The sequence below is a fragment of the Mastigoproctus giganteus genome, chromosome 6, assembly GCF_048544385.1.
Source record: "Mastigoproctus giganteus isolate SK-2022 chromosome 6, ASM4854438v1, whole genome shotgun sequence".
Classification (NCBI taxonomy): Eukaryota; Metazoa; Arthropoda; class Arachnida; order Uropygi; family Thelyphonidae; genus Mastigoproctus; species Mastigoproctus giganteus.
In genome coordinates, this window is record NC_143580.1 from 13821117 (window position 1) to 13845585 (window position 24469).

The following is a 24469-nucleotide window of genomic DNA, read 5'->3' on the forward strand; positions in this document are numbered from 1 at the left end:
CTCCTCTCAAATGATAAACAGTTTTAGACTTATTCATATAAATTATGTGTTAAGTAGCATTGGAAGTTTATTTTTATATAGTATTTTTAAATGCATATCAGTAGTGTAGAGAACAAAAATGCTGAACTGCTATGTATCAGTTGTGGCTGCAAGTTCTTATGTTATGCAATTATTTTTCTCTTATTTTAAAATTTGTTTTTAGTTTTTTATAGTTTTTTTTTTTTCTTTTTATATTTTATTGTTTTTATTTTGTGTTTTTGTAGACCCATTTTGTTTTGTTAATCCAAAGACAAGATTATAAAATCCTGAACAAAATTAGGACTGTGTGAATTATGACTTGACTCGTGGAGCCAGACCAAGCTACTTTTGGCTGTTCCTCTCATACCCAACCAGTGTTGTATGGAGCACAAAACTATGTGCAGCTTGGTGTCTCTCCTTCACATTAGTTGACCCAATCGCAGGTGCTGTCTGACATGAACATACATACCTGCCACATGCTTGCTGGCCATGACATTTGTTGAAACAAGAACTGACATCCTAAATCGAGAAGTGATTTATGTTGTTGGCTGTAATAAATGAGAACCACATAAACCAAGAAATGACTGTATTATCATTTTAGGGTTTTAGTGAAGATGTGTAAGATATAAATAAATTTGGGCATAAAATTTTAGTATCACTTTTTTCAAGAGATTGGGGGGGGATAAGTTATACTTAACTTTTGTGTTCATTTTGTCCCACAAAAAATATATCCTTTAAAAAAAATAATCTTTATATATTATCTATTGGAATACACTGATCAAAAAGTAACTATGTAGTGAATTTCAAAATCAAGAAAAATTAATTGTATATTTAATAATTGCTTATTATAAAAAATCAAAATTTATAATATGAAAAGGAAGTTTGTGTTGAAAATGAAAAATACAGTTATGCTATCAAGTGGGCACTGTGCTTAACAACACAGAAATTCACTGCATGGTTGCTTTTGGGACACCCTGTATAAAGAGCAGACAGGAAGCCCGACTGAACCACAAGATTATTCCTAGAATGGCATAGTTATATAGGGTAAGTCATGCAAAGTGTTGCAAGCAATTTCTTGGAAACTAGGCTTACACTTTATTAGAGGATCTTAGGCATAATATGAACTTAATTTGATGCAGTAAGATCTTCCAAGCATTTTTTAAAAAAAGTAAAAGGATAACTGAAACACTTAAAAAGTGATATAAGGGATATTTACATTCTGAAAATGCATAGTCTTGTGGCTAGCACAATGGTTGCAATCACCGTTCTTCTCCACCACTTGGAAAAATCCTGCATTTGAGTTCCATGAAGGAATACAAACCCATGCTGTGGGCTTTGTCACATCGAGAGATACTTGGTTCCCCCCCCCCAGAAATTCAGGTTTTTTTCCAGCAAAAACAGGCAAATTGCTATAGATTACACACAGTTTACATTCACAATATGTTGATGCCTCATGGCCTTAGCTCCCTCAGTGTAAATTCAAACCTGCCCAAAAACACAACTGGAGGATGAATAGAGTTAGTGTTAAAAAAAAAAAAAAAAGGTTTGGTTTTGGTTAAGTGTGGACAACGTGTTTGAATTCACTATCATACCAAATAGTTGTTGGACCAGGTCAGGTAAAATTTGAGTCTTAGTCCATGCAGATAGACCTCTAGCTTGGTTAACGTTCAAGATTGTTTAGAAAAACTCTTCTAAGCATTTATAAATCAAAGGTTTGTTTGTTGTTTGGTTTTTAGGAGCATTAGTAACTAAGGCTATATTGCTCCGGGGATATTCGGTCATTCCCTGACCTTTCCGCATCCTCATATTTGGTGGGCATGGGGTCGAACCCCGGTCTAATCAAGAAGCGTGTGCTACGCACTGCTGCTCCTACCCACCTGGCTACGGAGGCGCCGTAAATCAAAGGACTATATAAAGGCTATCAACAACAGTTTAAAAAAAAAACTAGGTTACATTTTTTTCACAGCCACCTTGAATACTTTCCACAAAGCTTTAGCACAATGAGTGAAGGTTTCACCAAGATATCAAGACTATGGAAAAAGATACCAGAGTAAATGGAATGAGACAATAATGGCAGACTACTCTTAGTATGTGAAAAGAGATTCACGTGGTGAGCACAAGAAACTTTCCAAAAAGTGCAGTCATCCATGCGCAGAAAAATTATTGAACCATGAAATATGCAACCCTTGATTTAGTGAGATGACTGAGTACCTGTATTCATTTCCATTTGTTTGATGATATTCTGCAATGAAAACTGTTAAATTTAAAAATACATACAGAGTCCAGTCACAATATTATGACCACTTCCCAATGCAGACATCACACAAGGCCTAGTGAATCATACAGCGCACGTGTCAAGTCGACACACAGCAAGCATATAAGGCTTGACATTTGGCATCCGTGAACACAGTAACAGCCTCTGTCACGGGCAAAGCACATGACCTATCAGACCTGGAAAAAGGCATGATCATCGGCTATCAGGCCAGGGATGCCAGCATTTTTGAAACAGCAGACTTTGTGAAATGCTCACGTGCTGCAGTGGTGAAAGTGTATCAAGACTGGACAAATGGCATAGTTTTGATGACCTGACGTGCCAGTCGTGGAGCCCCATGCAGCATTCATCCAAAGGTGAACTTCGGCTGAAACAGTTGGTCAGGACCGATCGGCACACAACTGTTGCTCAACTGGCAATCCAAATGAATTGTGGGGCCACCAGAAAGGTCTCTAACGTGACAGTGCAACGAATCCTGTTGCGCATTGGGCTCCGGAGCAGACGCTTGGTGACAGCACCCATGCTGACAGCTGTTAATCGCACACAACACCATCAGTTTGCGCAGCAATACTGACACTGGACCCCGGCTGCATGGCAATGGGTGGCCTTCTCTGACGAGTCACGGTTTCTGCTCTACTGAGTGGATGGACGGTGGCATATTAGGCGTGAAACTTCTGAGAACAGACACCTGGACATGATTGTTGGCAGAAGGCAGGCTGGTGGGGGCGCTGTTATGGTCTGGGGAATGTTTTCATGGCATGGCTTGGGTTCGTGATACCTCTGGAGGGCACCCTGAACCTAAATGGTTACCTGTTGATCGTCACCGATCAGGTACACCTGTACATGTTGACCATGTTCCCCAGGGGCGATGGTATCCATCAGCAAGGTAATACGCCATGCCATGTCACCAGAATTGTCCATGAGTGGTTTGAGGAGCATGATGAAGACTTCAAGCTACTCCCTTAGCCACTGAATTCCCCAATTGAAAAGCTGTGGCCAATCTTAACCCAATTTCAATTGAAAAGCTGTGGGACCACCTCGATCAACATAGACAGATGGATCCTCCAGCAAGGAACCTACAGGAACTCCAGGGTGCACTGCAGTCTTCATGGTCACAGATACCTGTAGCATCCTTCCCTGGACTTATTGAGTCCCTCCCACGGCGGCTGGCAGTAGTGGGTGCATGCTGCGAAAGGTGCATATTCTGGATACTAGGTAGGTGGTCATAATAATGTGACTGGACTCTGTATATATTTTGCTATAGGTATTATTTTATTTTATTTATTTATTTTATTTTTTTTTCAATTTTATGGAAAAAATTGATGTGGTAGAGAAAAATCAATTATAAATTTGGAATTAACACTAAATTGTACAGATTCACCTATTCAAAATTAGTGATATTTTTTGACAAATTTTTTTGACAATTAGTGGCAAATTTTGCCAGCTCATAACTCGGTGAGCCACAACGGGAGACAATGGGTCTTAATGGTACACCTTCTTTGTGGGCTTTTGGTAGGCCGTAGAATTGCGGGATCTGGCATCCAGTCGCCTCCGTGCCTCTGGATGCCTCTGGCATCTAGAGACACAGAAGCAACTACATGCTAGGGTCAAGACAGATCTTACGAGATGTGGCTATCCCACCAGCACCCTAGATAGGTGTGACCTACAGACCCGTGAACACGTAGCGACCGACAGGACTGTTCAAGGTAATGACTCCGCTGCGAGCGCCTTTATTCCATACTACCCAAACCTTTCACATCAGGTTTCTAGTGTCCTGAAATCTCACGGGATAAAGTGCATACAACTCCCAGGCAGGAAATTGCAATCCCTCATCTCCAAAGTAAAAACACCAGTTCCCACCTTACTACAGAGTGGACTAATCTACCGAATTTCTTGCCATGATTGCATTTAACTGCTACATTGGGGAAACTGGCAGAAGACTCAGCAAATATATTTCAGAACACAAAAGAGCCATTCGCTTAGCAGACATAGAACACTCGGCTATTGCTAAGCACTTCTGGTCAACCCGACACAACATAGACCCACGCTGCGATGTCATGGTTGTCGATCGGTCTCGCCATTGCCAAATCCGTGCCTGGTTGGAGTCACTGCACATTACGTTCTCTAATACTTACATCAGCAGAAACAGAGGATGTTGTGTTCATCCTATTATTGAAGCAGCCATTCTCATGACTGACAAATGGTGGCAATGCTCCCATACGTCACAACCACAGACTTCAACTTCCAACAGCTAGTTGTTGCATCACACAGTGAACTGTGCATGACTGCCATTGCATGCTCTTAAGTTCTACCTTCCCAAAACTTTCATCCTATGGTTAACTGATGAAGGGCAAAAAAAAGCCCAAAATCTTTTTGTATTACTAGTTACTGTATGTATCTACTTATTCTGTTTTTACTGTTTATCATATGTATTTAACATTAAACCTAGTTTAACTACAACTCGTCATTTTATTTTACTTTCCGTTCTGCTCTGTGCTACATAATAGAGAATATAGAATTCATACCATATCTTTACATTAAGATTTGTATGGCAGATATTCTTAAATAGATAAAATTTTGTAATTGGATGAGCAAAAATAAAAGATTCATTCCTACTACCTACCAAAATTTTTTTTGTGATCAAGCAACTTTTACCAGCAGTGGATGTAAAAATATGTACGTACACTACTAAGAGAAACAAAATCATGAATGAGAATACCATAGCAATGTAACTTCCTTGATCAATAAATATTGGGTGGTGTATGGGTATTCAGCTCAGTATATTCAACTCTCATATTACAAAAAATGTGTGGCCTATCATTAACTGAGTATTATATGTGGCAACAACATTGATAAAATATTCATTTAATCAAGAAGGAATCAATACAAATGTCTAGAAATTCCATTTTTGCATGACAGTTTTCATATTAAATTTATTATACTAAAATGATAAGAAACCACTGGAACTCATAACAAGTATGATGAACCATAAGGAAGTAAATTTCCATTGATGTAAATACATGGTTTTGCTGCATTTACAATTATAATATAGGTTATCTTTATTATTATTTTTTTATTATTGAATAACTTGCAATAATTTTTCAGTAATAATAACCTCTTTCCATTGCTACTAAAGCTGCTCAATAGATGGTAAAATTTTTTCAGTGAGTCTGTGTTTACTTGGGGAATTGAATTACAGTTTTTTTTAGCATATAGTTTACGTCCACTTTTATTCTCCTGATATATTTGGATCTGGTTCTCCATCTGTGAATAACAAGTAACTCTCAGTATCTATTGCTATCGTATAACTTTTGAAACATGTTAATGTGCTTTAATTCTTTTAAGAAAAAGTTAATTTGTTAGAACCATAACACTAAACAAATTGCAATATCTTTTTCTGTTTCAGTGGATGAGTATATCACTTTGGCTAAAGAAAAATATAATTATAATGTGGAACAAGTAAGTACTCTGAAATAGTAAATTCTTATTGGTTTATTTATACAGTTCTATATAAAATATTAATTTCCTAAATAGTTAAGAAACTTTCAGCACATACTAATTTTTTATAAATCTTAATATCAACATGTTTTTATAAGAGCTTGTGGGGCAGTATTTATCAAATGCTGTGGCTGACATTTGAATATTAGCATCTGGTGAGCTGTAGTCATTTCTGAATCTTCACACAATGGAAGTTATAATTATCAGTGCCAAAAGCCTTTTTTTTTTTTTTTTTTTGTTAATTTTCATTCCATTTTATGAAAAATAAAAATTTATTACCCAGGCATTAATTAGCTTCAATTAATATGTTAAACAAAGTCTTGGCAGTGGGAGTGTAAATTTTTGTGTATATATGTAATGTCATGTAAGCGCATGTAAATTAATCCTTGTTAAATTGAACTGTTTAATGCATTTTAGATTATAAATTTATGTTTAATTTGAAATACATTATGCGACCATTGAATTTAATTGTTGCATTGTGAAGCTAGGAAATTTCTCTCATCAAAGCACTGCATAACATAATGTGTCACATTTACATGTTTGTTACTTGTTGTGTGACAGAGCAAGTCAGAGAAGAAATAGAAAATTTAAGGAAAAAAAAAAATGGAGTGATGCATTTTTCTACAGATATAAAATGTCAGTTATAAGTTAAGACAAATGAAATTTTTGAAAGCATCTGTAAATTTATTTAGCTGTAAATTGTAATTAGACAAAAAAACCATTCTACATTGCCCTGGAAAACTGTATTTATTCACACAGTAACCAATTGTGTGAGAAATGCAAAGTTAGCCATTATTGGAGAAGCTTTTAAAGCTATGTTTATCATCTGTTTCTAGAATTTTGACAAAACTTGAAAATAGAAGTGAGATACCTCATTTGGCTTTGGACTGCTTGCGTGCTAATGGTTTGTGGGATACAACACAAATATTCATAAATGAATATTCAGATGTTCATTTATGTGAATGAATATTTGTGTTGCCTTAGATTAACTGCTGAGTGTGCATTAAATTAGTAATTAGCATACTAATTCTTGCCAAGGAAACATTCAATGAACTTTAATGAGGAAGTCACAGTTTGATTGAATGATTATTTTAATGTAAAACAGTAATTATATGTAGAGCATGAAATCGCATATAAATTACCAGTATGATTAATTAAGTTTTCTTTGAAACTAACTTGTTGAGTTGTTATTTACTTATTGTAAAAGACTAAAGGAGTAATAACCTGAATCAGCACATTAAGTAACAGAGGGGAAACCAACAGTGAGGTGTTTTTTTTTTTTTTTATTTACTTGTCAGTTCTAAGCTATAAGATATTTAGGCATTGATAAAAATATGCAAATAATCACTCCACAGAAGTAGGAATACCAATTCACATTTTGAACACTTTGATGACAATTTTTAACACTTTTGAAGTCATCATCATCATCAGCCATTTTCAATCCACTGCAGGATGAAGGCCTCTCCAGCAACTTTCCAGTTCCTTCTGTTTTGAGCATTGGCCATCCATTTACTACCCACAAACTCATGAATTTCATCTATCCATCTCCGCCTTTGTCTTCCAGATTTTCTTCTAGCTCCTCTTGGATACCATTCTGTTATTTTCTTAGTCCATCTGTCATCATGTCTTCGAGCTATGTGTCCTGCCCAAGACCATTTTAGTTCTTTAGTTCTGATAAGAATGTCCTTTACTTGAGTTTGCTGCCTAATCCATGTATTTCTCTTCTTATCTAACAGTCTGATTCCCAATATAATTTGTTCCATTCTTCGCTGTGTAGTTCTCAGCTTCTCTTCCATTCTTTTGGTGAGTTCCCAAGTTTCACTTCCATAAGTCATGGTGGGGAGTATACATTGGTTCATTATTTTACATTTCAGACAAACTGGGATATTGCTCTTCAGTATGTGACTATATTTCCTGAATGCTATCCATCTAAAATTTATTCTTCTCTTGACTTCCAGCCATTTATTATTATTACAGCTAATAACTTGTCCCAGATAAGTATATGACTCCACCTTTTCAATTACTGCTCCTTCAATCATTATTTCCCTTTCTGTGGCATACTTGTTCATCATTACTTTTGTTTTAGCCATATTCATCTTTAATCCAAAATCCTTACTAACTGTGCATAACTGATTAAGATTTTCCTCTAATTCTTTGGGATCATGGCTTATGACCACAATGGCATCTGCAAATCGTAAATGGTTTAGGTACTCTCTGTTCACATTGACTCCTTTCTACGACCAGTCTAATCTTCTGAAAGCTTCCTTAAGGACAGCAGTAAACAGCTTCGGAGATATTGTGTCTCCTTGTCAAACTCCTTTCTCAATTTTAAATTTCCCACTGTCTTTGTCTAGTCTAATAAAGGAGGTAGAACTCTCGTATATTTTCTTCAAAATCATAATATATGGAGTATCTATGCCTTGTCTTTCCAGTGCCCGAGACATTGCCTTATGCTGTATGGAGTCAAATGCCTTTTCATAATCCACAAATGCCAGGCATAATGGCATTTTATATTCATTTGCTTTCTCCATTAGCTGTGATATTACATGAAGGTGATCCATAGTTGAGAATCCTGTCCTAAAGCCAGCTTGCTCTTTCGATTGATTCTCATCAAGTATTCTTTTTAATCTGTTAGTAATGACCCTTGTGAACAATTTGTAGATGTGGGATAACAAGCTAATTGGTCTATAATTTCAAATTTCTGATTTATCTCCTTTCTTATGCAGCAAAACTATGATTGCATTATTCCACTGCTAGGCATCACACCTTTTCTAATGCACTTTGTGAAGAGCCTTGCCAGTTTTTGTGTTATGTCTCTTCTTCCCAATTTTAACAACTCTACAGTAACTTCATCTTCCCCCGGGGCTTTCTGATTCTTCATTTTCTTCAATGCATGTTCTACCTCATCAGGAAGAATATCGGGTATGTCATATGTGTTGCTACTTTGCAATCCATCTTCCCCACTGCTGGCACCATTCCCCTGCAACTTGTATAATTCTCTATAGTAGTCTTCTGCAATTTGAATTATGCCTTCTCTGCTGTTTATAAGTACACCATTGCTATTCTTCAGTTTCAGTATCATTTGTCTTTCTGTATTACTGCTCATGGCTGCTGATTTAAATCCTTTGTTTTCCCTTAATGCTTGTTCTACTTTTCTTGTGTTAAATCTTCTTATGCCTTCTCTGAGTCTCTTTCTAATGGCTTTGCATAACTCAGTATACTCAATTTTCTCCCTGTCAGTGTTTTTCTTGCTTTTGATTTGTCGTCTTCGGTTCATCATGACAAGTGTTTCTTGACTAATTTTTTCTTCTTTGGATTTCTTTTTCCCTATAGGTTTCTTGGGCTTTATCACTTTCAGAAAGTTGTAATATTCCTCGTCGATATCTTGATCCTGAGCAGTCTGCAGAAGCTCAAACGTGTTCTTAAGTTCCAGTACATACTGCTTTTTCTCCTCTTCTGTTATCTCAAAGACCTTTGTAATATTTACTCGTGTCAGTTTTTTCCTTTCCTTTCCTACATCTATATCAAGTGTACATCTTACCATTCTGTGATCACTTCCAACATTTACCTTATTAAGGACGGTAACATCATTCACAATATATCTTCTGTTAGTGAGGATGAAGTCGATTTCCTTAGTAGTTAATCCATTTGGACTCTTCCATGTCCACTTTCTGTTCACCCTTTTCTTGAAAAAAGTGTTCATTACTGACAGTCCTTGAGATTCTGCAAATTCCACAAGTCTTTCACCTCTTTTATTTCTTTCACCAATTCCAAAATTTCCTATAGTTCCCCTTTCTGCACTGTTTTGTCTTTTTCCAACCTTAGCATTGAAGTCCCCCATAATAATAGTGTAGTGGGTTTTCTGCTCATCTAGAAGACTCTCAACTGGACAAACTTTTATAGCAAATGGATATGTGAAATAGGATTTTTTTTTTTTTCTCCTTTTATTTATTTTTATTTTTATTTTTTTCCTGATGCTGTGTAAGCTTGCTTTCTTGCATCATATTGCCCCTGGTTTCCAACCTGTGGGTTACGACCCCCCCCCAAAGGAGTCGCAAAGTGTTTTCTGGGGGTTTGCTGTGGTTATGTATTTTTAGTTGCAATTATTTTTATAGGAAATTTCACCACAAAGGCTTTCAACACTTATTTATTTTCTACCTGTGTTGGTACCTACGTCATTTAGGAAAGAAATCTCAGGTTTTATTTATTTAACATCGCACATTACAGTTTTACCCTCTTACAATGTGTGAGAAAACTGTGATATTGTGCATATTGTACAAAAAGGAAAATAAGGATGAGATACAACTGTACAGAGAAGACTCTCAATTTCGGTGTACATTTCTTCAACCTCTTCATCATCATGGTGAGAAAAAAATTCACAATAATAACATATTTACAAATAACTATAAAAGATATATAAACTCATGAAATGTTTGATTTAAAAAAAAAACAAAAAAAACTACATAATTTTACAATTATAAGGCAAAGGTGATTATAGATTAAAATATTTACAAATCAATAGGATTAACATAAAATAAATGAGATTTTCATTGTGACGCTATAGAATTTGAGATGAACTGAATGAAATGCAAGGATCAAAACCATTAATATTTAAAATATGCAGTAAATAGGAAACCGGACAATTTTTCCCATAGTTGGTTTGATACTTCAGGAAGAATAAATAATTGCTTCTGCAATTAAAAGCAGGAATATAGAAAGAGATATATTGCAACCGTGAGTTGTTTGTACATTTTCTGTTAAATATTTTATATATTAGTTTTAAGCTTAGTTGCGTTCTTCTTTTCTGGAGGTTGGTTAAGTGATATTTTGCTAAAAGATGCTCATAATCAGCTCTATGATAATTACCAAGTTTATCTTTTCACATTAAGTATTTTATAATTTTAATCTGGATTTTTTGTAATTTGTTATTTTGGGACACATGATCTTGGGACCAAAGAGGACATGCAAATTCACATTTTCCATGTAAGAACTTTCCTATTTACTTAGCTCTTATTTTTCCTTATATTTCCATTGCTCATTAACCATAGCTTTCTATTGTTAATCATTAGTGAAGGTATGCAGAGTCACACTGAAACATTTAATTCATCTTTAATATTCTCAAGCTCAAGCGAAGTTTTTCTAAAAAAAATTCTAGGCCTGACGTAGTCAAGTGGTCAGGAGCGAGAGTGCATACTACGCGTTCCTTGAGTGGACTGGGGTTTAAGCCCGTGACTACTAAATACAATAAGTATTTGTATTGACGAATTATTGTAAACTCTACTGACTTGGTTGTCGTGCCGGAGTATAAACAAAAAATTTAATTTAATTTAACTAATGCAGAGAGGTTCTCTTCATCATTGTTTATCACTGGCTACAGTAGCTTGTGCCATAATAAACATACCAATAGCAGTACTATACCAAGTGATGATTGTCCTTCAGTGGCTGCATTAATCTAGATAAATTTAAATTTATTTATAAGAATTTCATGCAGTGAAACACAAACACACAGACAAAGCATACTTTATAAATGTTGATATAACATGATCACTTATTATTATTATTATATAACAATATAAATAAATATGATTGATTCCTGGAATGGAATAACATGAAAAAAATATGTTTAAATAAAAATTCTCTTGCAAAATACCATAATTTATTTTATAAGTAATTTTTTAATTAAACAATTTTATCACTGTAATTATGGTTTTTTGCACATTTACTCATTCATTGACTGTGATAACAATGCTGTTTGTGAATATATGAATGCATAAGAAAATTTCAGTATGGTATTTTGCAGTAAATTTTATTGAAATAAAGTAAAGTGCAGCCATTATCAACCCACTGCAGGGTGGAAGCCTCCTCAACAATTCATGCTGAGGGAAATGGACCATTATCTGCCATGCTAGTCCAGTGCGGGTTGGCAGATCGACCGTATTCAGCAGTCAGGGGCTTGAACCCCGGTCTACTCAAAGAGCATGTGCTACTGCACTCCCGCTCCTGCCCACTCGTCTACGGAGGCCCGTCTTTTTATTGAAATATAAAACATAAACTACATTAGAATAGATTAAAAGAATGTAAAGACTCAGTATTAGTCATATAGTGCAAGAAACCACTTGTTTTTGTACACTTGCCAAAAGTATATCTGAAATGAAGACTGCATGGATACTGGGATGCATGGCTGGATATCCACTTGTAAGAGACAATGAAACAAGTTCCATTGGGAATATACTTTCTAATTTTGGTGGCAAATGTAATGTATATCACCACACATAATAGAATAATCACCACAGAAAACCCTGCATTTCAAAAGACATTCTCTCTGCCATTCCTTCTCTTGATAAAAGCGTATCAGTTGAAATGACGATTTTGTGACCCTTTTTACGTGTAATGTTGTAACGGTACCTTTCTCTGTGTGTAGATTTTTACAATAGGGCAACAAAAAAATTGGATAGTGAATTCCTTGCTGAAGCAGGTTGTTTCATTTTTTCTGCCATACAAATATTCAGCCATCCATTCCAGTATTTTCACAAGTCGTTCTTTATTTTGGATATACTGCATCTTTATTTCAATGCATTTTGCATTACATAATTGTTGCTGCATTGTGCCATATGAAAATTCTCTCATAATGAAATTTTCTTATGCATTCATATACAGTGGATTCCAGTTATTTGGGCCACTGGTTAATCAGGGCAGCCGTTTATTTGGGGCAAATCTTAAAAAACAGAACCCAATTGAGAAAATAGCCAGGGTTTACTTCGCTTAATTGGGACAACATGCCGTTTAATCAGGGCAGGAGACTGCATCACTGGAGATTACCCTACGATTGTCTCTGACCATGCCTCATGGTTCGGTCAGATTTCTGGAGGTCACAACCATAAAACAATAAAAACAATTAGCAGTCTATTGGGCTTTTCTGTTAGTGCAATGTATCATAAACGGATAGCAAACTCAATCTTATTGAATTTGCGATAATACTGACAGCTGGAATTCTGTGGGTTATTATGGTGAAATGTGTTTACACTTCCATGGAATCTTCAATCATATAAAAAAATTAATTTTCATAATCTTCTCTTCATTCCTATTTTTAAAGATTCGTAACTTGTTACTGCGTTCTCAATTGCACGTATCGTGTTCTTTGTTATTGATTGCTTATCTTTTTACTGTTTCGAATTTTAACCCCCCACAAATGTCAGTGAACAGAAATATCAACTAGTTAGTATGTACATATTACAGTGTGTATTAATTATTCCGATTATCACACATATTCTTCCAATTTTCGCGTATCATTTAATTAATTGGTAAGGTAATAAATGGTAAATTTGTGCTTCTTATATCTTTACTTTTATAGCCTGTGAATAATATTCCTCCTATTTTCACTAATTAGAATCGCTGTTTAATAGAACTAAAATTCAGTTCACAAACGTGATCACAATGACCGGCACTTACTACACATCATATAGTGAACGGTACTTTACTTAGGTGACTCCATCATAACGTGATTTGATTGTATAGAGAACCAGTTGTAAAGTGGGGGTCCATTGTATTTTTAACTTTTTTTTATGTGAAACTTCGGATAATTGGGGCAGCCGCTTAATTGGGCCAAAATGCACTAGTCCCGATGTGTCCCAATTAACTGGAATCGACTGTATTTCCAAATATCATTGCCAGCCCAAAGTTAATAAATGAATAAATGTGCAAAACAACTTAATTATCATAATTTATTTATTTTTGTAAAATTTTTATAATATAAAATATTTTTATAATATTTTTATAAAATAAATTATGGTATTTTGTAATAGATTTTTTATTAAAAATATTTTTAAAGACAAATTTGCCTGTATTGACACAAACAGAAATTAATGAGAAGACAAACTGCATTTTTTTTCAGTTTGGGTTCACACAGAGTGTGGTTTGATAAATACAGAATTCTTCATATTTCGTATAGATGAAATATGATTAAAGAGTATTTTTATGATGCTCATTTTATCAGTGATCTTTTTAACTGAATAACTTCTTCTATTTTAGGCATTGGGAATGTTGTTTTGGCACAAGTATGATTTGGAAAAGGCTACAGCTGATCTGCCTAATTTCACACCTTTTCCCGATGAATGGACTGTTGAGGATAAAGTGTTATTTGAACAGGCCTTCCAATTTCATGGAAAAAGTTTTCACAAAATACGACAGATGGTAAGCCACTTTTTTTTTATTTGTTCAAATAAAAAATTATGTATATAAATGGATAATTTTTTATTGTGATATATATATATATATATATTTTTTTTTTTTTTTTTTTTGTCATTTTACTATTATCATATTAAGATTACTGTTTACTGAAAAACATGGTTCAGTTCCTGTACTTGAAAGATATTACAAATAGAAGATATATGGTTAATGTGAAAATATAATATAAATATGAAATTTTATAAAAATGAAAAACTAATTAGAGAGACTTGTTAATGTTTTCTTATGGAAAATGCACAGGTAGGGAATGGCCTAGGCATTCCTTACTTAGGCACCTGCCTAGGCATTACTTTATTTAGAGCAGTGGTTCCCAACCTTTTTGTGCCTATAGGCACATTTGAGAGTTTACAAGAGATTGGCAGACAAAAGATCAGTTAACCTTTTAGTGGTGGTGCCTCCTACTATTGCAAACCCAGGCAGGGAATCTAGGAAAAAAATGCCCACATTAAGGAACAAAAAAAAAAAAAAAAATATATATATATATATATATTTAAACGAGTAGTATGGGAGGTAATCATTAATACACTGACTGACATTAGTAAATTTTATTTATGGGCTGATGCATTTGCAGTGGCAGTGGATGCACTACGTCCATAATGTGTTGTTTATAATATTTTAATAATATTTTGGGGAATATTATAATAAGATAATCATATTAAGATATATACCTAGATAGATCTATAGACAACGCATAGGATAAAATAATGTAGAAAAGTTTGTATACAAAAGGATGATATACAAAACTTATTGTTGCTTACCCACAATCTAGGTGACTGTGCATTTTCTATAAGTATATATCTTAATAAGATTATCTTACTATAATCTTCCCCCAAATATAAAAATACAATAGATATATATTTTTTATTTTGTGTGTGTGTGTGTGTATATATATATATATATATATATATATATATATATATATATATATATATATACAGTCAGACACGGTTATAACAAGCACAGAAATAACAAGATCACAGCTGTAATGAGCAAAAAGCAACGATTTTAATTTATGCATATTTCCCATACAATTGCTCACTGTTATAACGAGCGTACTACATGAATATACCATACAAATTTTGGTAACTATGCCAACATTCTTAATTGCTCGGTAACTATGCAATCATTCTTAATTTTACAACTAAGATAAGCAAACAAGTTTACTTATTTTAGTTGTAAAAACCCCAATTCTTGGAATAGACATCGTGGCGAGATCCAATCTTCCTTACATTTTGAGGGTACAGCTCTAAAACAGTGTTTGCAGGCCGGCCGCTAGTTAGTACACCGGGCCGAACCTATTGGTAACTCTCTGGGAGGTTTCCGGATCAGCTAGTGTATAATCTTTCTACCTCTACTCTGCCAGATAGTGACTGGAGGGAGTCCAAGTAGTGTGTGTATGTGGGGGGGGGTATTGTCGAGGCCACGTTATGTCAAGGATCTGGGTATATTCTTACCTGTGTACGCCATATCCAAAAATTTCATTACTTCATACAGCATGTCCACCCACTTTTTCTTACCATTGAATACATCATGAATTGTCAAACTAATAGAGTAAGCTTATCTGTGAAAAGATCTAAACTTCCCAAACACTTCCTAATTCATTTCACAAATATATGTGGTTTCAGTTCTAATCTCAACAATGTCCATTTCCACTTGCAGTCTGCCAAACCCCATGTACTTTTTCTCACAGAATCTCAGTTATCGGTTGATTCAACTACTGCTCATCTCAGTTGCCCAAATTATTCGTTGTATGATTCCTTTCGCCTCAAAGGTGGTACTTGTGCATATGTCTGTTCCGGTATTCCCTGTCAGAGACTTGGTAATTTGAAATCTCCTCTTTTCGATCATCTCTGGCTTAAAATCTCTCTACCTCATTGTGTTGTTGTTATTTGGTTTTTAGGAGCATTAGCAACTAAGGCCATATTGCTCCGGGATATGCGGTGGTCATTTCCTGACCTTTCCGCATCCTCCGTATTTGTTGGTGACGGGCTCGAACCCCGGTCTAATCAAGAAACATGTGCTACGCACTGCTGCTCCTTCCCACCTGGCTACGGAGGCGCCACCTCATTGTGTCAAATTCATCTGTTGTCTCTACCATTCTCTGAACTACATTAATCACTTGGAGCTCTTTGACGTCCTGTCTTTGAAACTTGACTTTCTCCAGTCCAACTTTCCTAACAGTGTGGTAATTTTCCTTGGTGATTTTAATTTCACAACTCCAGCTGGCTTCCGTTTTCTGGTCACACCGATCCAGCTGGTCGAGATGCTGAGGCTTTTGCAGTTACTAATGACCTTGCACAGATTGTTCATTTACCTACAAGAATGCTGGACAATCCGAACCATACAGCCAACACGCTTGATCTTTTTCTCATAAACAACCCTTCTAAGTACACAGTCGAAGTGAGAGGTCCTTTAGGCACCTCAGACCACAACTTGGTGATTGTCTCTTCTCCAATGGAGCCTTTATCGCATGGCTATTCCGAACCTCGTATTGTTTGGCATTACAAGAATGCAAAATGGGATGACCTGCGAGACTTCTTTTCATCTTTTCCTTGGTCGGATTACTGTTTCAAAACTTCTGATGTCAATGTTTGCTTAGATCGTGTCAGTGAAATTATCCTTGCAGGAATGGAATCCTTTATCCCACACTCCACTTTAAAATCTCGTCCTTTATCTAAACCTTGGTTTTCCAATAAATGTGCTAAGGCTGTTCAAGAGAAGAATGTTGCATATCGTAATAGGCTTGTTTCTAATACTTCAGTTTCATTTTCTGCCTACACCAAAGCTCGCAAGAATTGTAAAGCAGTTATTAATCAGTCCAAACTAGAGTTTGAACAGGCTAAGAGTAGAAAACTTGCTTCTTGCCCTAAAAGTAGTTTTGGCAAGAGACATTCTGGTCTCTTGCCAAAGCTATTGGCAGAAACTTTTGTCCATCTCTGCTCCCACCTCTGTCCAAACCAAATGTTTCTGTTGTCACTTCAGCCAAGGATAAAGCTGACCTTCTAGCATCCCATTTTTCTTCCAACTCATATATTAATGATCTTGGTAAAATGCCTTTCATCATTCCCAACATGCTCCATTCAATGCCTCCTGTGGTCTTCCGTAAAAAGGATGTCAGAAGGATTTTGACGAATCTTGATGCTAAGAAAGCTCCAGGTCCTGATGGTATTTCTCCACTTGTTCTCAAAATCTGTGCTCCTGAACTTACTCCTGTTCTTTGCCGCCTTTTTTCACTTTCTTATTCCAAAGGTGTTTTTCCTTCTACTTGGAAATTTTTGCTCATATCCAGCCAGTTCCTAAAAAAGGGTGGCAAATCCCTCCCATCCAATTATCGTCCCATTGCAATTACTTCTACTCTTTCTAAAGTAATGGAGAAATTAATTAACTGCCAACTCTTAAACTACCTAGTAACCTTCCATCTGATCAACTATCGCCAGTATGGATTCCGTCAGTGTCGATCCACTGGTGATATTCTGGCTTATGTTACCCATTTACGGACTAATTCAGTGGAAAAGTTTGGTGAAACACAAGCAGTTGTTTTTGACATCTCAAAGGCTTATGATCGTATTTGGCATAAAGGTCTTCTAAACAAGATTCCATCTTATGGTTTGCCGACTTTTTTTTGTAATGGTTATCCAGTTATCTCTCTGCTCACTGAGAGTCATGGTAGATGGCTCTCTGTCTTCTAACTTCTCCACTAATGCCGGTGTCTCCCAAGGTTCAGTTCTTTCCCCCACTCTTTTCCTCTTGTATATTAATGACCTTCTTCCATTGACTAGAAATCCTATCCATAGTTTTGCCGATGATAGCACATTGCATTCCACTTTCCATTTTGAGAAACCTTTTCCTGCTCAATCAGCTTCAACTTCTCGAAAATCTTCTACCAATTCCTTAAATGCCGATTTCCAGGTAATTCTTCAGTGGGGCAAAGACAACTTAGTTGATTTCAATCCTTCTAAAATTCAGTCTTGTCTTATATCTTGCAAAAAGGATTCTTCTGCTCCTATGCTTATCTTTGGTGACACTCCGATTTCTAGGAAAAATGATATATCTCTTTTGGGGATTACCCTGACTTCTAATCTCTCTTGGCACAAGCACATTACAAATATTGCTTCCTCTGCATCTAAAAAACTTGGGTTTTCTCTTTTTACTTTTCTTCCAAACAGCTGTTCACTCTTTACAAATCTCAAATCTGCCCTACCATGGAATGTTGTTACCACATCTGGGGTGGTGCTCCTAAATCCTCTCACGGTACTAAGTACTATAGGTTCTGATACCTCTCATGTTTGGGGTTTACATAAAAAAAAAAAAAAAAAGACAAAAATGAAAGGGGCTTCTTAGCTTCTATGATCATCTGCATTGGATTAGGGGCCTTCTTTATGACCTAACCTTGTCCTTTCAGGGATGGGGCTATACAGTAGTTCATTGGCATTCTGCTTTTAATTTCTCTGGCTGCATTACCTTATTTACAGATTTTCTTGTATTCCCTGAACCATAAATTTATTTTGGGAATGATAATTGTTTGTATGCAGATTACTACTGTCATTTTAAGTAAAATCAGTTAGAAATGAACTCTTCCTTCGGAAACACATCTAATAACAAAAGAAAGTGTCTCTGGATTCGCGAAAAAGTCTAAATTATTTACGAGTTAGAATGTGGTGCAAAAAACATTGAAGTGTGTAAAAAGTTTTCTTTGTTCTCTTCAACAGTATCGACATTGTGGAAGAATAAAGATGTTTACTTATCAGAACTGGAAAACAACATAATGGGAAAAAAAAAATTTAGAAAGTGCGTGGTTAAAAATGACGATAAAGCACTGCTTCGGTGGTTCATTACACAAAGAAGTGCTGAATTTTCAATAGATGGTCCGATCTTGAAGGGTCAAGCGAAAAAATTTGCTAAACAATTTGGACACGACAATTTTGTATGTAACAACGGCTGGCTGGATCAATTTAAAAACTGACAATATTAATACAAATAATATGTAGGTATATACTTATATTATTTTTTTTCCCTCTAATATTTCTTTTGTTTTTTGAATCTATCTTTTTATCAAGTTATTGAGAATTAAAAAAAAATAGGAGGTAGATTTAACTCATTACTGATATAAAGTGTTCATTGTCTAACGGTCCTAGGGGTTCCCCCATCTCCACGTGATGTACTCTGTGAAACACAGAACACTGAATGCCGGGGATTTTAAAAAGTGTAAGGTATATGTTTATGTTGTGTTGCTCCTCTGACCTTTTAGTAGTTGGGCCCCCTAGTGAGACACCCCCAAGGAGGCAGGTCAGGCATAGAGGGATTGCATTAGAAGTAAGTACTCTGGCAGACCCTGCCACCTAATTTCCTAAGATTTCAGTGACAAGGGCCAAAAAAAAAAAAAAAAAAAAAAAAGTGTATATTCAGTTAGAGTAGGGGTGAAGACTGAAGGGGGCAAACAGATAGAAGTATGGGGATTATAGCGAAGGTTAGTGAGGACTGACCCCACCAGGAGAAAGGGGGATGGCAGGAGGGGGAGGATACAGAAACCTGTCCCCTCCCCTCGTACTCCCTACTGGGGGAGGTTAAAGTGAACTGAGTTAGGGCACCCGGTTCAGAATACCAGGTGGCCAAGAATGGCAGTTGACATCTAGTGGTACGCTGGCATCGTCGTCATATTCATCTAGGAATTGTGTTGTTGGTCACATCCGTGAGAGTCAAGTCCAGTAGTATACGAACCTTTTGTCTCTCGTAGGTTCTCTTAATTTGTGGGTTGTCTCTATTCATAGGTTTTGGAACATTTTGGTGGTGGTTCCTGGGCAAGTTCTTCACTTGGTAGTTGTCTTTGGTGGGTGATACCTTTGGAGCATGGATGGTGGTTCACACCAATGATAGTAATGCTGGTTAAGTTTTCCTGCCTTGTTCCAGTCCCATCAGGGTACCGGTGTTTAATTAGTTAAGAGGGTTATCATGTTGCTGCGATTAGTTGTCTTTTCTTCAAGAAAAGCTGCTGTGCATAGTTGGTCTCTCGTAGGTTCTCTTAATTTGTGGGTTGTCTTTATTCATAGGTTTTGGAACATTTTGGTGGTGGTTCCTGGGCAAGTTGTTCTTCACTTGGTAGTTGTCTTTGGTGGGTGATACCTTTGGAGCATGGATGGTGGTTCACACCAATGATAGTAATGCTGGTTAAGTTTTCCTGCCTTGTTCCAGTCCCATCAGGGTACCGGGGTTTAATTAGTTAAGAGGGTTATCATGTTGCTGCGATTAGTTGTCTTTTCTTCGAGAAAAGCTGCTGTGCATAGTTGGTGAGAGCTTGATACTCTACCTTAATATCCAGTAGGTGGTTTTCTTTGTCTATTGTTATATAGGGTGTCTCAAAAATATTGGTACAAACGTTTAGGGGAGGTAGGTAACATCTAAAGGAATGTGAATCGCATAGGAACCCATAACCAAAAACGTCACCGTAAGTCGGTAGACGACACTGTTCATCAGTTCGCGAGAGGGAAAATTTCTGATTTACTCATTCAAGCAGTAGTCGCTGCACGAAGAGCATGCATCGATATACAAACTGTGAACTGGCAGACATGCACCTAGTGTATGGATTAGCAGAGGGAAATGGATGAGCCGCTCAACGAATTTATGGAGAACGCTTCCCAGACAGACTGCCGTTTGTTTGCGCGTGTGCATCAAAATTTGTGCGATTATGGATCATTTAGAGGTAACAGGAGTAGTGCGGGCAGACTACATTTGACGCAAACTCCCGCCATGGAATAAAGTGTGTTGAATGCCGTCCAGAATAATCCTACTACCAGCACATGTGCCATTGCCTCTGCCTTAGGAGTGTCTCGTTGTAGTGTACAGCGTGTCTGGCACAGCGATTCCTTACACCCCTTTCATCTCCGAAGGGTTCAGTTACTGCTCCCCCAAAATCATCCTGCATGTGTGGCTTTTGCGCAGTAGTTTCTCCAAGAAAGTGTTCAAGACTTCAATTTTCCAGATTACGTTTTGTTCACGGGTTAGGCTTATTTCACTCGGGAAGGCTTATTCAATCAGCACAATGCTTGTGTGTGGGCTCACGACCACCCACACGGTGTGCGCCCCCATGTGGCACAACATCGCTTCGCAATAAATGTGTGGGCAGGTATGGTCGGTGGCTGCTTAGTCGGCCCATACCTGTTACCATCCCACATGAACTCCGCTAAATATCGGATCTTTCTTGAACAAGTTCTACCAGTGTTACTTGATGATGTTCCAGCAAATGTGAGACGCAACATTTGGTTTCAACATGACGTGGCGCCTGCCCATTATGGAAGGTGTGTTCGTGACCATTTGAACAGGTGTTTTGGGTATCGATGGATTGGCCGTGGTGGACCCATTGCCTGGCCCCCACGCTCACCTGATTTATCGAGCCTTGATTTCTTTCTGTGGGGGCCCTCAAATCTATCGTGTATGAATCGCCTGTGGAGACAGAAATGGATCTCGTGGTGAGACTCATCTGTGCTGCTGCTACTGTCAAAGAAACTCCAGGTGTGTTCGATCGTGTCCGCCAATCCATGCTGCGGCGGTGTCGTGCATGCATCGCGTCTCATGGTGGAACCTTCAAGCATCTGTTGTAACATCATGAAATGCATCCATCTCGAACTCCATTGTTAATATGATGTCAAATAAATATTTGCCACTAATTACTGCCTTGTGTCATTTCTGCTTCTTGTGCCTCTGTTAATACTTTCCGTGACGTTTCCGGTTATGGGGTCCTATGCGATTCACATTCCTTTAGATGTTGCCTACCTCCCCTAAATGTTTGTACCAATATTTTTGAGACACCCTGTATAAGTCAGCTTTGTGATGAGCTGGCAGCGGAGGTCATCATAAAGGAGGGCACTCATGCATGGGGTGATCTCAGTCCTCAGTTCCTCCACAGGAGCACATTGGGTCCTCTTCTAGGTCAAAGGTTGTTAGTTTCACCTTTATTGCACCATGATATGGTCATGTGACTTATTTCAAACAAACCCCTTTGTTCCCACTTGGGAAGAAGCAATGGCTGGAGAAGACAAGATGAATTATTCGAATCAAACAACATGTCCCTCAAAGTCACAGTAATCAAAACAATTTTACTATCAAATCAGTATCAACTAATGTGAAATTAATTAAGGCATCCATAACTCTCCAATAGATAAGAGAAATCTAAGGATAAGTGGTCTAAAACTAAGGCAAAGGATGATAGTTAAAAACAACGGCCAGACCTATAGGACGTAGCCATTATGAATGAGCCATGAATGAATGACAAGAGTGAAAATTTAAAATCATTTATATCTGGAGAACACTTTAGAAGTTTGGCATAAAATAAACATGTCAACTCACCGAACCAAACAGATCCACTTCAACTTGAATTTAATCCAAAATGACAAATTCGCACCACTTTTAAAAAAAGACACACTTTGAAGAGCACTAATTAACACAACCAGCAAGAAACTAGCCAATCTCAGGCCCATCTCTAATATAGTGAGTAATGGTTATACGAGGAAATTTTGTTGATCCCTTAATGCTCGTTATAACCAAGTTTGACTGCATATATATATAGCCTACAAATGTAAATGGGATGTTCCAAGAAACGATAACCAAAACCATTATAAAAGGGGCATAGCGAAATTAGTAAAATAAATGATTTTGAATCAAAAATAATATAAATAACTATTCCATTCTCACATGTTACAAATATCAATGCTTTAAAATGGCTTTTGCTTTTTAGAAGTAATTTTGCATTTTCCATTGGCTACTGACAGCTGTTTTATATTATGCTTGGTTATAGTTTGAGTAATGTTGAACTAAAAAAAATAAAAAAAATATTAATATGAAACTTCTTAGCAAGGTCAGCACTTATCATATAAATCCTTACTGTTCACAGGAATAATTATAAAGTACATGGCAGAGAACTTGATGGGTTCTTACATGCAGTTATACTGGCAAAACCACAAGAAATCACTTCAGTAACTATTACAGTAAAAGTTTGATTGCATTTAGGAAAGTAGAAAAAACTCAGTCCATTTTTCTTGTCCATTTTTGGAAAAATAAGTATATTTATATATACAGCAGATTCTCGATTTACTGGGATTAGATTAACCGGGACACTTCAATATTTCAAATAAAAAAAATAAAAAAAACCAACCAGAAATCATAAAATTCAAGTAATAAATGGAATAGATATAAACAGATGTTTTGCAAGTCGTAAATAAGCAACAAGAAGTGGCATTATAAGTCGTCATTAGGAGATTAGTGTGCACTGTACACCAATGGAAACAGTGAAAGGAGTGAAGGTGGAGTTGGGGTTCTGGTCCATAAAGATTTTGAAAACAACATTTTGGAATTCAAAAGTACATCACCAAGGGTGTCAAGACTAATACTCAAGGTTTCTAAGAGATACAAGCTGAAGATTATAATGATTTATGCACCAACATCGAGCCATGATGATGAAGAGGTTGAAGAAATGTACACTGAAATTGAGAGTCTTCTAGATGAGCAGAAAACCCACTACACTATTATTATGGGGGACTTCAATGCTAAGGTTGGAAAAAGGCAAAACAGCGCAGAAAGAGGAACTATAGGAAATTTTGGAATTGGTGAAAGAAATAAAAGAGGTGAAAGACTTGTGGAATTTGCAGACTCTCAAGGACTGTCAGTAATGAACACTTTTTTCAAGAAAAGGGTGAACAGAAAGTGGACATGGAAGAGTCCAAATGGATTAACAACTAATGAAATCGACTTCATCCTCACTAACAGAAGATATATTGTGAATGATGTTACCGTCCTGAATAAGGTAAATGTTGGAAGTGATCACAGAATGGTAAGATGTACACTTGATATAGATGTAGGAAAGGAAAGGAAAAAACTGACTCGAGTAAATAATACAAAGGTCTTTGAGATAACAGAGGAGGAGAAAAAGCAGTATGTACTGGAACTTAAGAACAAGTTTGAGCTTCTGCAGACTGCTCAGGACCAAGATATCGACAAGGAATATTACAACTTTCTGAAAGTGATAAAGCCCAAGAAACTTATAGGGAAACAGAAATCCAAAGAAGAAAAAATTAGTCAAGAAACACTTGTCATGATGAACCAAAGACGACAAATGAAGAGCAAGAAAAACACTGACAGGGAGAAAATTGAGTATACTGTGTTATGCAAAGCCATTAGAAAGAGACTCAGAGAGGACATAAGAAGATTTAACACAAGAAAAGTAGAACAAGCATTAAGGGAAAACAAAGGATTTAAATCAGCAGCCATGAGCAGTAATACAGAAAGACAAATGATACTGAAACTGAAGAATAGCGATGGTGTACTTATAAACAGCAGAGAAGGCATAATTCAAATAGCAGAAGACTACTATAGAGAATTATACAAGGAGCGAGGGAATGATACCAGCAGTGGGGAAGATGGATTGCAAAGTAGCAACACATACGACAT

At 36.5% G+C, this 24469-nt stretch overlaps 1 protein-coding gene across 1 annotated transcript in view; it reads left to right on the forward strand.

Moving 5' to 3' along the window:
- Window positions 1-24469, forward strand: part of LOC150083960 (REST corepressor 3-like) — a 231415-nt gene that overhangs the window by 147999 nt on the left and 58947 nt on the right. The window contains exons 4-5 of the mRNA XM_090374969.1: window positions 5697-5749; window positions 13817-13978. Of these exons, the coding sequence (XP_090231095.1) occupies window positions 5697-5749; window positions 13817-13978 (215 nt within the window). The remainder of the gene's footprint in view (window positions 1-5696; window positions 5750-13816; window positions 13979-24469) is intronic.